The sequence below is a fragment of the Myotis davidii genome, unplaced genomic scaffold, assembly GCF_000327345.1.
Source record: "Myotis davidii unplaced genomic scaffold, ASM32734v1 scaffold69, whole genome shotgun sequence".
NCBI classification, from domain to species: domain Eukaryota; kingdom Metazoa; phylum Chordata; class Mammalia; order Chiroptera; family Vespertilionidae; genus Myotis; species Myotis davidii.
In genome coordinates this window covers 2,006,331-2,022,011 of record NW_006300363.1, presented here as the reverse complement: position 1 = coordinate 2,022,011, position 15,681 = coordinate 2,006,331, and the positions used below count along the sequence as shown (strand labels likewise).

Genomic DNA, 15,681 nt, shown 5'->3' with positions numbered 1-15,681 from the left:
ATATATATAATTATTTCATGATTTTTTAGTTCCTGCCAAAGTTTTCATTTCGTGCATATAATCTATTATGTCGTACAACTGTTTCAGGCTCTGAAAAGTGTTGTCCTCTACGTTATATTGGCTCCTTTTGATAATGAACAGTCAGATTTGGTTCATCGAATAAGTGGTGACAAGAAGTTAGAAGAAATTCCTAAATATAAGTAAGTACCTTTATAATTAGCTTAATATACCTCAGTAGAAGCACCATTTTGAAAGAAAATTGGTTAACCTAAATGTACACTTAATTGCCTGCTGATAGATTGTATTAGAGAATAAAATTGGAGATAATAATAAAATGTTTTTTATAGTTCTGCATTAGAAATTAATGTAATGAGATGATTGCATACTTCATTCTAAGCCACTTATCAAGTAGAAGTTTTATTTCAAGCTAATTTTAACACTTTTGTTTAATTAACCATTTGATGAAGTTTATATCATCAGTAGTTGGGGCTTTATGATTTTCTGAAATACATACTTCTGAAAACCTATTATATGAAACAGACGTACACTTCATAAGCACAATGGGCTTTTATTTTTTATAGGTATGTTTCTTTTATCTGTTTCATTTAAAAGGTTATATTCATTAGTACGGAGATTGGCAAAGAAGATAGGAGAGGGCAAAATGTTAAGCATGGGAATGCTATATTCAGAATTACTTTGGGGAAAAATGGTAGCAAAATTAGAAACAATAATAATCCACTTGGTTCTTTTTCTGCAAATAAAAATTTATTTTAAAAGTCTGTTGGTATTTAAATCCTTGTTATAGTGGATGAAAGTTATTTTACAGATTTGGAATATTAAGTTTTATACCATTTACAGGGATCTTTTAAAGCTTTTTACCACGATGGAGTTAATGCGTTGGTCTACACTTGTCGAAGACTATGGAATGGAATTAAGAAAAGGTTCTCTGGAAAGTCCTGCAACTGATGTTTTTGGTTATACAGAAGAAGGTGAAAAAAGGTGGAAAGACTTGAAGAACAGAGTTGTTGAACATGTAAGGATCTGGCATGATAGAGATGACAATTTAATAGTCAAGTTTGGCAAATTTGAGCATAAACTTTTATGTTTGATAATTAAATGTGTTGACATGCTTCATTTTGAGAGGACCTCTCAAGAATCCAAAGTTTTGTAGCACATATACCAGAAGGAATTTCTTAATGTGAGGGATGATGAGAATGGGGAGAATGTTTTCTATCTGATACTCACTTGGTAGTTTTGGAAATGGGTAACATATCTTAAACCTGCCCTTTCTTCTTGGTGTCACTACAGGTTGAATTGTGCCAACATTCATTCTTATAACAAACACATTTATTATGAGCCCTCTATGTGCCAGACCGACACTACAAAGTGCTGGGACATATAGGAGAGTAAGACATGGTCACTATCTTCAAAAAGCTTAAAAATAAACCAGAGGGAAGGCACATTTATAAGTAAAAGCATTATAGATATTGTGGTACAGGTATATATAGAGGGGAGCATAAGGAGAGAATTGATGGCTCTGCCTAGGAGAGTAGTCAGGTTAGATACATAGGCATTGATGCAGAAGATAAGATTTATAAGAAGAGTATGTAGTTAGCATGTAGACAAGGAGAGCAGTCCCTTTGGGCAGATGGAATCGTCCCAGCAAGGGCATAGAAGCACAAACAAGTAGGGAAACTTGGGGACCTCCAAGAAAAAGGCTCAGTGAGAAAGGAAGTTGGAGATGTCAAAAGGGTCTGCATCACAACAAAGATTGTACACACACAGAGAATAATGGCCAGGCCTGTATTTTACAAAGATTCCTCAGGAATAAGTGTGGAGAATGGATTTGGAGAGAAGACAAGATGAGAAGGCTGGTTAAGTTAGGGTCTATTTGGGCTTGAATTAAGGCAGTAACCACGGTATTGAAGAAGAATGGATGGAATGGAATTATTTTAAGAAAGAAAATCAATAGAATTTGGTTATTGGTTAAATTTAAGGATAGAGGAAAAGGTAGGGTCTAGAATAGTTCTCACACTTCCTAAGAGGTTAGTGTTGCCATTGACCCTGATAGAGTTGGGAAGAGATGCAACTTATTAAAAGATGAGTTCAGCACTAGCCGGTTTGGCTCAGTGGATAGAGTGTCGGCCTGCGGACTGAAGGATCCCTTGATCGATGCCAGTCAGGAGCACATGTCTGGGTTGCGGGCACAGTCCCCAGTAGGGGGCATGCAGGAGGTAGCCAACTAATGATTCCCTGTCGTCATTGATGTTTCTATCTCTTCCTCTCCCGCTCTGAAATCAATAAAAATATATTTTTTTTAAAAAAAGATGAGTTCATTTTTCTTCCCAACATTCCCTTATTGCCTTGTGAGTGCTGTTATTCTGTTAATAACATTAATAAAGAAGAGTCTCTCTAACTTTAGTACCATTTCCAGTGAAAATTATGGAATTTTATTTCTTATCACCTTTAAATAGTTATAGTGATGATTAAAGTGATGTTTTGAGGTGATCTCAATTTTTAAAAATCTTAACCTTTTAAAAATTTGTCATAATTAAGAAAAGCTTAACTTTAGTTTCTTGCATATAGCAAAAATATTTTAGTACAGTTATAATTTTTAATCACTAAGATAAACCTATATTTTAACTGTATGTTTTAAGAGAGTTGTGGAGAGTACTCAGAATAACTTGCAAATAACTGCAGAAACAAAAATGCATTCCAGTGGTGGGCTATGGGAAAAATAAAAGCTCAATCTGATATTTTAACTAAACCTATTTGGGTTTGAAAACAAATGGACTTTTAGCCTTACTGACAACTGTTGTGTTCTCTTTGCCTGCTCTCTTCTTCCCAGAATATTAGAATAATGGCCAAATATTATACAAGGATAACAATGAAGAGGATGGCACAACTTTTGGATCTATCTGTTGATGTAAGTAGTAAACTTCATTGTTTGAGTTATTTGTAGCCATTCATTTTGAATATCAATCGACTTATAAAAATCAAGTGAGGAAATATGTTGTTTTATTTAACTTTAAGTTTAGGTAATAAGTTTCCCCAAGCTATCTTAAGCACCAAAAAATAGCTTAAAAATCTTTTTATAGTTACATTATTATTATTTATACTAGTTAAAATTGTCACTTAAATATGTTAGTTTTCCATTGATTAAGTTGAAGTTCAAGGTATATGTTCTATAATAAATATGTTTAGGTTCACAAAAGTGTACTGTAGAAATAAAAGATATGAGGGAGGCTTGGCTATAGTTCACTTGAAAAGGTCCCAGAACGTGATAGAGAGGTTTCACTTTCAGATCTGGATTTCATGTTGATAAAATGTACAACACCAAAGAAATAGGGGGTAAGTGAAATGCACAGTAATGGTCTGAAAAGCCATTTCTGTTACCAGAAGTAACTGCGACAGTTTAGCTGGAAAAGAAGAATCATCGAGTGTTAGAAGGTTTGACCGTTGGATAATTCATTAGCACTTCTCATATCTGGATGAGGGTACCAGAGTTCTTAGAAGCAAAATGCCTTGTCCATGGCTATATAGTTGCCAAGTAGCAGAGCATATATTCTGCCCTGCCATTTCTGGAAACTTTGGGAGTAGATTCAAACTTGACCCTGACTTGGAGTGGATTCATACTCTTCATCCCTAGACTCTCAGTAAAATCCATACATTATTACAAGAAATCAGCAGTTGCTAACTATTACTAAAGAATTTTAGCCCTGCATATTCTTGAATGAAGAGTTTAGAAAATGCTTTCCTTAAATTCTGTTTATTATCTATACTTATCCGGTATTAATCCAGTTTGTCTTTCTCTCTTGCAGGAGTCAGAGGCTTTTCTCTCAAATCTCGTAGTAAACAAGACCATTTTTGCTAAAGTAGACAGGTTGGCAGGAATTATCAACTTCCAGAGACCAAAGGATCCAAATAATTTATTAAATGACTGGTCTCAGAAACTGAACTCATTGATGTCTCTAGTTAACAAAACTACACACCTCATAGCCAAAGAGGAAATGATACATAATCTACAATAAGGGGTCTCGATGCCCTGATGCTTTTAGAAAAGAGTTAACATTGGAAGTCATTAAAAAAGAAAAGACTGTTATGGTGTATATGTTGGGTTCTTTTTTCCTATTCTCAACTCCTTTGTCTAAAATTTAAAATATAGTGAATATGTTTGAGGCCCCTTTTCTACCTTTCAACTCCCTAATTTCATTGTTAACTTTTCATTTGTAATTGATACAAAAATAGAATACATTTCTATTGTCTGAGTGCTCAAAACTGTGTCATAACTGACCCAAATTTTTTCTATCATTTGAAACCTTTTTAGCTATTATTTGTTTTCATTCAGCTAACAACCATAATGATAATAAAAGCAGTATATGCATGTTTATTTTCTATGGTTACATGTGTTTCTGGACATTTTACGGGGTAGTGATTTAAGTGGTTTTTTGAATAAATTCTGTTGTAAATCTATGAATTAGTAGATTTTTAAAAGATTTTTAAAAAATATATTTTTATTGATTTCAGAGGATAAGAGGGAGAGAGAGAGAGAGACATCAATGATAAGAGAGAATCATTGATCGGCTGCCTCATGCATGCCCCCTACTGGGGATGGAGCCTGCAACCCATGCATGTGCCCTTTTGACCGCAACTGAACCTGGGACCCTTCAGTCCGCAGGCCGATACTATATCCACTGAGCCAAACGGGCTAGAGTTTTTTTTTAGATTTTTAAAAATTTTATTAATTTTTAGAGAGAGAGGAAGGAAGGGAGAGGGAGAGATTCCTGCATGCCCCCTACTGGGAATCGAGCCCACAACTCAGGCATATGCCCTGACCAAGAATGCTAACCCTAATCAGCAACCTTTAGGTGCAGAGGACAGTGCCCAGCCAACTCTGGCCAGGACTATTTAGAAGAATTGTAAAAGCAACATAGACTATATAGAAACATTTGGGATAGAGTTGTGGTTTGTGAAGAATTTGTATTTTAGTATTGTGGCTAAAAGTCTCTAACCTGAGTGTGTATGGGGGAGCTATTTGGTAGGCTATATAGACTTTTTTTAAATCTTTTTTTCTTTTTTAGGGGGGTCTAACTGGCTTTGATCACAGTAGCTTATTTTTACCCTCTTCCCCTGACTTGACCAGTTTTTGAACAAAATCAAGTGATGTTGTGTTGGCACAATTTAACACACAAAGTAACTTTCTTAAAAATATATTTTATTGATTTTTTACAGAGAGGAAGGGAGAGGGATAGAGAGTCAGAAACATCGATGAGAGAGAAACATCGATCAGCTGCCTTCTGCACACTCCCCACTGGGTATGTGCCCGCAACCAAGGTACATGCCCTTAACCAGAATCGAACTTGGGACCCCTGAGTCCACAGGCCAACGCTCTATCCACTGAGACAAACCGGCTAGGGCAACAAAGTCGTTTTTTATAAGATTTTGTGGCTTTAACTTAATACATCTGATTACATCATTAATGCTCCAAATTCATTATCTCTTTATAGGAACTTTAGTTCCTTTGAACACTGGATAACAACCTAAAATGCTTAAAAAATGACCCAAAAAGACTTAAGGCCACCCTCTTACCAAATGGTATAGTACTGACATTTTTTTTAGAATTAAAAATAGTTTTACTGTCAAAAGAAACATCTGAGATCAATTAACATGAGCAAATTTTGGAAGTTTTTAAAATTTGATTTATTTCAGAGAAAAATGAAACAATGTTAGAAGGTTATTTAAAATGTTAAATGAAGAAAGTATAAGGCTACTTTTTATAAAATACAAATGTAGAGAGGGAAACATTTCTCATAATTCATTTTCCATATAATCGTCACTAAATTGTCCCATGATCCCATGGCTAAGGATAATTTGTGGGACCTCTACTATTTATGCTGAGTCATAGTGAATAATAATATAATATTAATCTAATTTTATTCTTTAGAAATTTAATGTATTGGTCACATTAACATCAACATCTGCTATCACTTATCTTTAAAAACTAACCAAAAATATCACAAGTTCAGAAGCATTTACTTCACACTAGCAGTAAGAATATGGTTTTAATTTTCTTTTGAGTGAAAAAGATAGAAAATAAAATTATTTTGCATTGTTAATTTGTAAATCAAATTGGAGCCAATTTGAATTTAGCTTCTCATTAACTTCGTCTTTCTGGGGACTCATTCCCTTTGTATCTGCCAAACCTGGCCTCTTTGGCCAAATACATTGTTGTAAAGACCTCAAATGCTCCTCTTTTTATTGAAGTGCTCACCCTCAGCGAAGCTCCTTGTGTGTTCTGATTTGCTGCTACTTGTTAACCGTGTCCCAGTGACCCAATCCCACTTGACTTGCTTAACTGCTCATCCATTTCTTGTTTGTTTGTTTTTTCTGTCCAAGCAAATTTAAGAGTTATTACCAACTTCTTAGTGTTATAAAGAAGAATCTGTTACCCTAGATGGTACAATATTTTTATTTTTTTTTAACCTAAAATCCTGTTTTATATTTCAGACCTAAACTAGCATTCATGAAAAGGACAGAACCACTTTATTTAAATAGAGAAGGTAATACTTAACTCATTATCATTTTCATGATTAGGTTACTAACCAGCAGGAGAGATGATGAGCCTCTGTTTTTAGGATTTTTAAAAAGTGAAACACCTTTTATCCTTTTATTTCTATATAACATGTTTTTATTTTAGAGTTCAGTAGCTATTTCTGTATCTCAGTTCCATATCTTGTTATTGAATCATTAAAAAACCTCTTTAAAATTCATACTGTTTCAATCCATCTCTTACAAGTGTTAAATGTATGATAAAAGTACTTAAGTTGTTTTCAGCACCTGGATTTAGTTGCAATAAAAGCACCAAATTGTGGGTATTTAAGAAAACCTGGACAATAAACTCATACTTTAAAAGACTGCTTCTCTTTTTAATTCTCTTACTGTTTGAAACAAAAAAAAATTGATAGATAATTTTCATTTTTCTTTAAAAATCATGTTATCTCTCTCCACTTGTTCTTAAGTAGTGGGAAAACATTTTGCACTTACTGGCTTCCCCCGCTCCCCCAACTCTTTCTAATTTGGGATTGAGGACAGGCCATGCCTACTTGTGCTCTTGACCAGTAGTTGTCCAACTCAGCACACATCAAAATCACCCACAGGTCCTGTTACAACACGGATTGCCTGACCCCCACCCCAGAGTTTCTGATCCAGTAGGTCTTGGGTGGGACCCAAGGATTTTCATTTCTAACTAGTTCTTGGATGATGCAGATGCAGCTGATCCATGGCCCACACTTGGAGAACCACTCCTCCAGGCAACACTTAAATACTAGAAAAGAACTATGTTGGGGGTTGTTGTTTTTTTGAGTATTTTCTTTTTTTTGTTGTTATTTTTTGTTGTTGTTGTTGTTAAATATATATTTTATTGATTTTTCACAGAGAGGAAGGGAGAGAGATAGAGAGTTAGAAACATCGATGAGAGAGAAACATCGACCCGCTGCCTCCTGCACATCTCCCACTGGGGATGTGCCCGCAACCCAGGTACATGCCCTTGACCGGAATCGAACCTGGGACCTTTCAGTCTGCAGGCCGACGCTCTATCCACTGAGCCAAACCGGTTTCGGCTTGAGTATTTTCTGAAAAAATACCAAGTGACCATGGTCATCCATGAAGTTAGGCTTGTGCTACAACGTGATGCTTACCCAGTGCCTTTGTTTTTGAGTCTAGTGATTTGAAACTGGTTTTGTTGTGTGTCCTGAGATGTGGAGAAACGCTCTCGCTTTTTCAGTGGATAGAAAACAATGTTCCAAACTTGGAGCCTAATAATTGCTATGTTGAAAGAATTGAGTGACATCTTTTTGAAGACTGCAGAAGTTTCATCATCTGCTATTTTCTCTCTTTAAGATTGGGAGCCCTGTTTATCTTTTCCCAGCCCTCAATAAATTCTGCTTTCTGTCTCTGAATTTGCCTACTCTAGATACTCCATACAAGTGAAATCATATAATTGTCCTTTTATGTCTGGTTATTTTCACTTAACAATGTCTTCAAGGTCCATCCATGTTGTAGCATGTGTCAGGACAGTGTATGGCTGAAGAGCATTCCGTTATGTGCATGTATCACATTTTGTTTATATGTTGACGCTCACTTGGGTTGTTGGCCGCCTTTTGGCATTTGTGACTAGTGCTACAATGAACATGAGTGGACAAGTCCTAGTTTCAATTCTTTCATATCTGCATATTGGTTTTAAATAGATTCAGAGAAAAGATTATGCAGAGAGTGAATGTTTACACATTGGCTTTTAAAGCCAAAAGGATGTTTATGTACAAAGGAACAGTGTGGTAGACCAGAGGGAGACCAATTCCTGGCAAAGCTATTAATATTTTAAATCTTATCCCAGTGACCATGATGACAAATTCCACAAGAGCTGTCCTCATACCTACTGTCAAGAGGGCCCAGTCAGTGAAATAGGAACTACTTGTGATCAGAGTTAACCAGCCCAAGTTTCAGCCACATCTAGCATGTATCATGTGCACAAATCCCATTAAATTAGCATTAAATAAGGCACTCCCATCTTCATTACAGGTGGTCTTGTATCTGAAACCCATTAAGGACTCTTAAAGCTTTTAGTACCCCAAAACCTAAAGCACATTTGGTGTTACTGGGACAAAGAAAAAGAATTCTGTATGAATCATAAAAGTAGCCAAATAGACATTATATACCCACAAAAACAAACATCTGGGCCAAGTTTTCATGAACTTCAGGCTGTAAAAATAATGTTCTCAACAGAAGCAGCTTAATACAAAGGAAGAAGGTAGGTGTTACAGATATGGCTTTTCTTAATTCTGTATTGCTGTACATACAGCCATATTGTTTAATGTGAGTAACAACAGTGCAGTAAAAAAATCTTCAAGTTTTAATATTTCTAAATGCAGTACCCTGTTCATATCTTAATTTGGACTTTGGACATTTTCCTTAAACTATGAAAATTTCCCTATGAAAACTTTCTGGTTTCATAATGCTTTTTTTAAAAAATATATTTTATTGATATTTTACAGAGAGGAAGGGAGAGGGATAGAGAGGTAGAAACATCAATGAGAGAGAAACATCGATCAGCTGCCTCCTGCACACCACCCACTGGGGATGTGCCCACAACCAAGGTCCATGCCCTTGACCGGAATCAAACCTGGGAACCTTCAGTCCACAGGCCGATGCTCTACCCACTGAGACAAACCGGTCAGGGAGCCTTTTTTTTTTTTTTTAATGCTTACATATCACTTGCAAGTGTAGCAAGTAAAAAAGTTAAAGCAATAGGATATAAACTAATTTTACTTGACCAAGATTTTAGTATTATATTCACTTACAGTTTTTGAGCATTCAAAGAATTAGGCTAAGTTTAAAAGGGCTAACTAACCTTCCAGAAAGAGCAAAGGAAATGTTAGGATGAAATAAAACTTTTCTTAAAATGCATATCAGGTCTGCCACTGCTGCCTGTACAGTATAATGCCTCACTACAGAATACTAAACAGCTGGTCTCCCGATGCCTTCACATGGATTTTTATTGTGTGAAGAATGAGGGGCATATATTTTATTCAAAGTGCCGCTCCTTCATGGAACTGCTACAGAGACCACATTTCCCTCACCCTTTAGAATGCAGATTTCAAAAGAGGAGAATGTGATTTTCTTCTGCTGTCGGGACTTAGGGATTACAGAGTTGGGAAATGAGTTCTTTCTGTAAGATTTAGATAATACCAACATATCCTGGACCAAAGCGTATAAGCAAATATATAATGGCTCCCTGGCTGGCAAGAACTGGCCACGAAGGTAACCTTTGAGAGGGCAACATTATTTTTAATTTATTGATTTGAGAGAGAGAGAGAATGAGAATCATTGATTTGTTGTTCCACTTATTTATGCATTCATTGGTTGATTTTTGTATGTACCCTGACCAGGATCGAACCCACAAACTTGTCATATCAGGACAACCCTTTAACCATCCTAACCATGGAAATGGATATAGAAGTTATAGCCAAAACCCCGTGATCCCCTTGTTGGAAACGCTTTTCACATGAAATTGAAGCAGCATGTAAAAATAGCCTAAAATCATATAAGGAGCTCACCTTGATCTGACCCCAATAAGCAAACTTACGATCATGATTTATTTAATTTACCATTAAGTCCATGATAAGTATCACTTGATGCTTACAAAGTATTTTTATATTGATTTTAGAGAGAAAGAGAGAGAGAAACATCTATTTGTTGTTCCACCTATCCATACATTCATTGATTGATTCTTTTTTTTTTTAATATATTTTATTGATTTTTCACAGAGAGGAAGAGAGAGGGATAGAGAGCCAGAAACATCGATGAGAGAGAAACATCGATCAGCTGCCTCCTGCACATCTCCTACCGGGGATGTGCCCGCAACCCAGGTACATGCCCTTGACCAGAATCGAACCTGGGACCTTTCAGTCCTGAGGCCGACGCTCTATCCACTGAGCCAAACCGGTTTCGGCCATTGATTGATTCTTGTATGTGCCCTGACCTGGGATGAAGCTCTCAACTTTGGTTTATTGGGATGATGCTCTAACCAACCAGGCTACCTGGCCAGGATTCTGAGTGTTATTTCAAAAAGTTAAAATTGAGCCCTGGCCAGCGTGACTCAGTTGGTTGAGCATTGTCCAATGCACTGAAATGTTGCCGGTTTGAGTCCCCATCAGGGCACATACTCATATTGCAGGTTTGATCTCCGGTTGTGTCTTTCTCTCTTCCTTTCTCTATAAAATCAATTAAAACATAATTTTTAAAAAATTAACAATTTTTTAAGGTAAAATTGAATATAAAATGGTTGACTCATGTGGAAAAGTTTAGTTAATCCTCAAAAACTTAAACAAAGAATGACTGTATGTCCCAACAATTTCACTCCTGGGCATATATATATATATATTCAAGAGAACTGAAAAGTATATTCAAATACCTGTACCCAAATATTCATAGCACCACTTTTCACAATAGCCAAAAGTCTGAAAATACCCAAAATGGCCTCCAGAGAATGAATGGATAAGTAACTTTGGTATAGCCATACAATAGAATATTATTTAGCCATGAATAGAAACATCAGAAATGCAATATATGCTACAATGAAGATGAACGTTGAAAATGCCAAGTGAAAAGAAGTCAAACACAAAATATCACATATGACATAATTCTATTTATATGAAACTAGAGGCCCGCTGCATGAATTCGTGCAGGCGGGGGGAGGGACCGTGGAAGATTGGCTGGCGGGGGGTGGGGGGTTAGAGGAAGTCAGCCCTCAGCCCCCCTGGGAAAGGGGCTGTGTCTGCTGCCACCCACCCCTGGCTCCCCGTCCCAGCCCAGGTCTGAGTTCCCCGCCTTCCCCTCTCCTCCTCTCCTCGCCACCACATTGCAGTGGACAGGTGGCCCCTGGGGAAGGGAGAGGATGCGAGTGAGAGAAACCCCTTGTGTCGAGGGCTGACTTTCAGTAGATCGCATTGAGGGAGCTGCTCTGCTATGTATGAAACTCCAACCCAGAAGCAGGTCTCTATGAATGGTTTAGCACCAGGGGCTGATGGGCACCTGCCAGCTGGAGTGAGGGGCCGTGGGAGGTTGGCTGTGAGAGCGTCTGCCCCCTGGTGGTCAGTGAATGTCATAGCGACTGGTTGATTGTTTCGGTCATTTGGTCCCAATGGTTGCTTAGGCTTTGCTACAATAATAAAAGCGTAATATGCTAATTAGACCAGACATCCGTCTGGATGACCTTCCAGACGAAGCCATGGCTATGAAGAAAACCCAGGTCCTGGGTGCCTGCCAGCAGCTGGAGGAAGCCCAGGTCCGGGTGCGGGAGGGAAGCTGGTGCTGGCAGCTGGGGAAGGAAGGCCTACTCTCGCATGAATTTCGTGCCTCAGGCCTCTAATATATATATAGATATCCAGAATAGGTAAATCCAAGAGAAAGAAAGCAGATTGGTAGGGACTAGAGTAGCCGTGGGCAAACTACGGCCTGCAGGCCGGATCCGGCCAGTTTTAAATGAAGAAAACTAAAAAAAAAAAAAAGACCGTACCCTTTTATGTAATGATGTTTACTTTGAATTTATATTAGTTCACACAAACACTCCATCTCCATCCATGCTTTTGTTCCAGCCCTCCGGTCCAGTTTAAGAACCCATGTGGCCCTCTCAAAAAGTTTGCCCACCCCTGGACTAGAGGGAGGAGGAACGAAAGTAACTGTTTAATGGGTAAGGGTTTTTGTTTTGGGGTGATAAAAATGTTTTGGAACGAGATAAGTGTGGTGGGTGGTACAACATTGTGAATGTACTAAATTTCACCGAATTTTTTGCTAAAATGGTTAATTTTATATTATGTGAATTTAACCTTAATTTTTAAAATAATGTTTTATTTTTCAATGACAGTTTACATCAAGTATGTCAAACTTGTGGTCCGTGGGCTGCATGCGGCCCACAATGAATATTTTTGGGCCCAGCCAATATAATGGTATTGAAGAAACATTTTAATAAAAATTTCATAACTTAATATTTACAATATCCTGTTATACATAATTATTAATAACTAAGAGCCCAGTGCGCAAAATCACGCCCACCCACCCGCTGCCCTGCCTTGACACCTGAACCTCTCCACGCAGAGCTCCAGCGCGCCTGGCCCAGCCCCTCGACCCCTCTGGCCTTCTCTGGCCACTTCAAGCCCCTCCCTGAGTCCCTCAAGTCATCTCGGGCTGGTCCCACCTTCTCTGGATGCCTCCCTGCTTCCGGCCAGGTCTCCAGAGCAATGCGGGGGCTCCGCCCCATCATGGAGCCTGCAGAGAGCATGGAAACATTCTGCCTGCAGTGCTGTGCTCCTTCCCCAGGCAGGTGAGCGGCAGGGCACTCTGAGTGTGAGGGGTGGGTGGTGAAGGACTGGTGAGGGGGGTGCTATTGGCTCTCACCCCTGCCCTCCCGGCCACAGGCCTTCTCCGGGCATCTCCCTGCTTCTACCCCATCTCTGGGAGCAAGGCCCCGCCATACAGGTGCAGGCAGCCTCCTCCTTAGTGGTCGTGACTGTGACACTGTTAGGACCAATTAGCATGTTACCTCTTTATATATATAGATCTACATGCTCTTTTGGTTAGATAGTATGAAGTTCTAGGAGAAAAATTAAAGCAAGGATCTGTGTCATATTGGAGGGGTTTATTTGTTTGCAGCCCACATAAACTTAAACCTTGTTTATTTGGCCCGTGTTAGCCTTTGAGTTTGACATGCTTGGTTTACTTTCAATACTATACTTCTCTGGTTTTTGAGATACATGGTATTGTTGAGAAACATTTGTTAAACTCCAATGACTATTGAACATTTGCTGATGTATTCAGGAAAATTATTCACTACATGAAGTCATTCTCAATATATCCAACTGTTAGATGGGATACAAAGGGAATACAGAACACTTGTGTCTGTAAGGAAGTTATGTTCCTTCCCATGAGATAACAACCGCTCATTTCCTTCCTGGTTTTTAATTCCCATGCTATTTGTGAATGTTTATGGTGGGTTTTATGTTGAGGAAAACATCTGCTGGTATTACATTCAAGTTCTCTTTCTGTCAAAAGCATTTTCAAACTCTTTATTAGTCGGAGTAGTTGTGCCACAACTTGGCTGAGTTGCATTAGATGCTATCTATGTCTTTTTGAGATGGTAGCATGATAAAATGTGTATGTTTATGAATGACCTGCTTCTTCTATGGGAAACAACTGTCAAAATGGTTTCCTGGGAATCCTGAGGGTTGCAACAAAATCATCCAGCTCTGCTACTCCAAGTTAAACTAAGAGAAATATTGAGAACTGATTTTATTTCCTTTTTTCAGGTGCACCTGGACATACCGAGTCACCTGGCAGTTTTCAAAATTTATGTCATATAGTATCTCCCATCATTTTGGGCAAGAAGACAAGTGGAACCCTCCACAGGCAAACTGAACTAAGGTGAGGTCCTTGTGCATGGACCCACCCAGGAGAGAACCCGTGCAGAACCAGGACTCTGGTGCTCGCTGCCATTTACTGATGTGGAGATAATCTACTAAGCTTTTTCTGAGGGGTGGCCCCTGCGGTGGGAGACTAAGAAACAAACCAGAGGGGGACTAGTCCTCTTTCCATTCCAAGAGGGCTTGGTGTTTCTGTGGCCCCTTCTCCCTTTCCTAAAGGGCTATGTGGCCTGGGCTGAGAAGGGAAGTTATGGGGATGCTCTCTTATCTACTCCATGATTTGTCAAGGAATCCACAGTTTCATAGGGGAGTTAGTCTTATCTACACTAATAAAAGACAAAGATGCTAATTGACCATACCTTTGCTACGCCCACCAGCCAATCAGAAGAGTATGCAAATTAACCCAACAAAGATGGCTGTTAAATTTGCATATTGCAGGTGGGGCGGGACAGTGCGAGCCACCATCCAGGCCTCCCGTGGATAAGCCAGGTGGTTATCCCTCAAGGGGTCCCAGACTAAGAGAGGGCACAGGCTGGACTGAGGGACCCCCGCCCCCTGAGTGCACAAATTTTTGTGCACCGGGCCTCTAGTAAACTATAAGAGGTAAGAACTTTTTATTGTTTAAGCCATTGTTGTTGTTTTGCAGCCCCAAACATTCTAATATGCCTACCTATGTAAATCTGTCCAACAGTGTACACAACAGTGTACATACAAGGCACACTGCTCTGTATTTGGTTTTTTGCATATAGTATGTCATTGGGATGTTTCCATATTTCCTTGTAGAACAAGGTCTACATTCTTTTTAATGGACATATAGCTTTTTTTTCTTTTTAAATTTATCTTCACTGTTGAAAGTATTAACATAGCTTTTCAATGTATTAAATCAAGCCTGAAATTTTAGCATATCTGGTCGACACCCTAACCAACTGAGCTACCCAACCAGGTGTTTTTATTATTATTATTCATTTTCTCCCCCCCACAACCTCCAGCTTTATTGAGGTATGATTGGCAAAAAAAGAAAAAAAGAAAATGACATATTTAAAATGTACAACATGATGTTTTGATATATGTATACATTGTAAAATGATTATCACAAGCAAGATAATTAACATAGTGATTACCTTAGACAGGTGAATCTTTGACCTGTCTGAGAAGGGAGTTGGAGGGACAGACTATCCTAAGGTGCAGGTTGGTCCCCTAGAATTGAGTGGTGGTGGGTTTAATAATGCGTCTTCCTTCTAGTAGTGCGTACCCCTCATTCCCAGCCTTCCTTTCTGTTCCCTCACTTCTGCTCCCTGAAATCACGCTCCCTAATAAACTAGTAGCACATAAACGTTTGCTCAGGCTGTGCTTTCTGGGGAATCCAGGTAAGATGGTTAGTTTTTTCCACCTGTTTATACTGACTTTATTTTTTGAAGATGAAAATACACTCGTTATTCCATTGCTGTGTTCCGAGCTTACATAAATAGGTGGTGGCAATCTTAATACATGGTTAACCAGACTTTGTACTTATTTAATACTAACTGAACACATCTTGCAAGGGTATACTGACTTTAAATTGAGCCATCTGTAAATCTTCCAAGTGACCAACGTTGTCCCAGAAAACAGTTCTTGGGTGAGTATAGTATACGGCAAATGCAGACCTGCTCCCTGCTCGTTTGGATGAGAGGTGAGTGGTATTAAGGAGCGAAGAAGTGGCAGAGACTGG

The 15,681-nt window shown here is 38.6% G+C and overlaps 1 protein-coding gene across 1 annotated transcript in view; it reads left to right on the top strand.

Moving 5' to 3' along the window:
- The window catches only part of PSMD12 (proteasome 26S subunit, non-ATPase 12), a 17,032-nt gene extending 12,642 nt beyond the window's left edge, over nt 1-4,390 (top strand). Inside the window, exons 8-11 of the mRNA XM_006776675.2 lie at nt 88-200; nt 859-1,033; nt 2,849-2,926; nt 3,822-4,390. Coding sequence (XP_006776738.1) covers nt 88-200; nt 859-1,033; nt 2,849-2,926; nt 3,822-4,031 — 576 coding nt within the window. The 3' untranslated portion in view covers nt 4,032-4,390. The remainder of the gene's footprint in view (nt 1-87; nt 201-858; nt 1,034-2,848; nt 2,927-3,821) is intronic.
- Nucleotides 4,391-15,681: the final 11,291 nt, after the last annotated feature.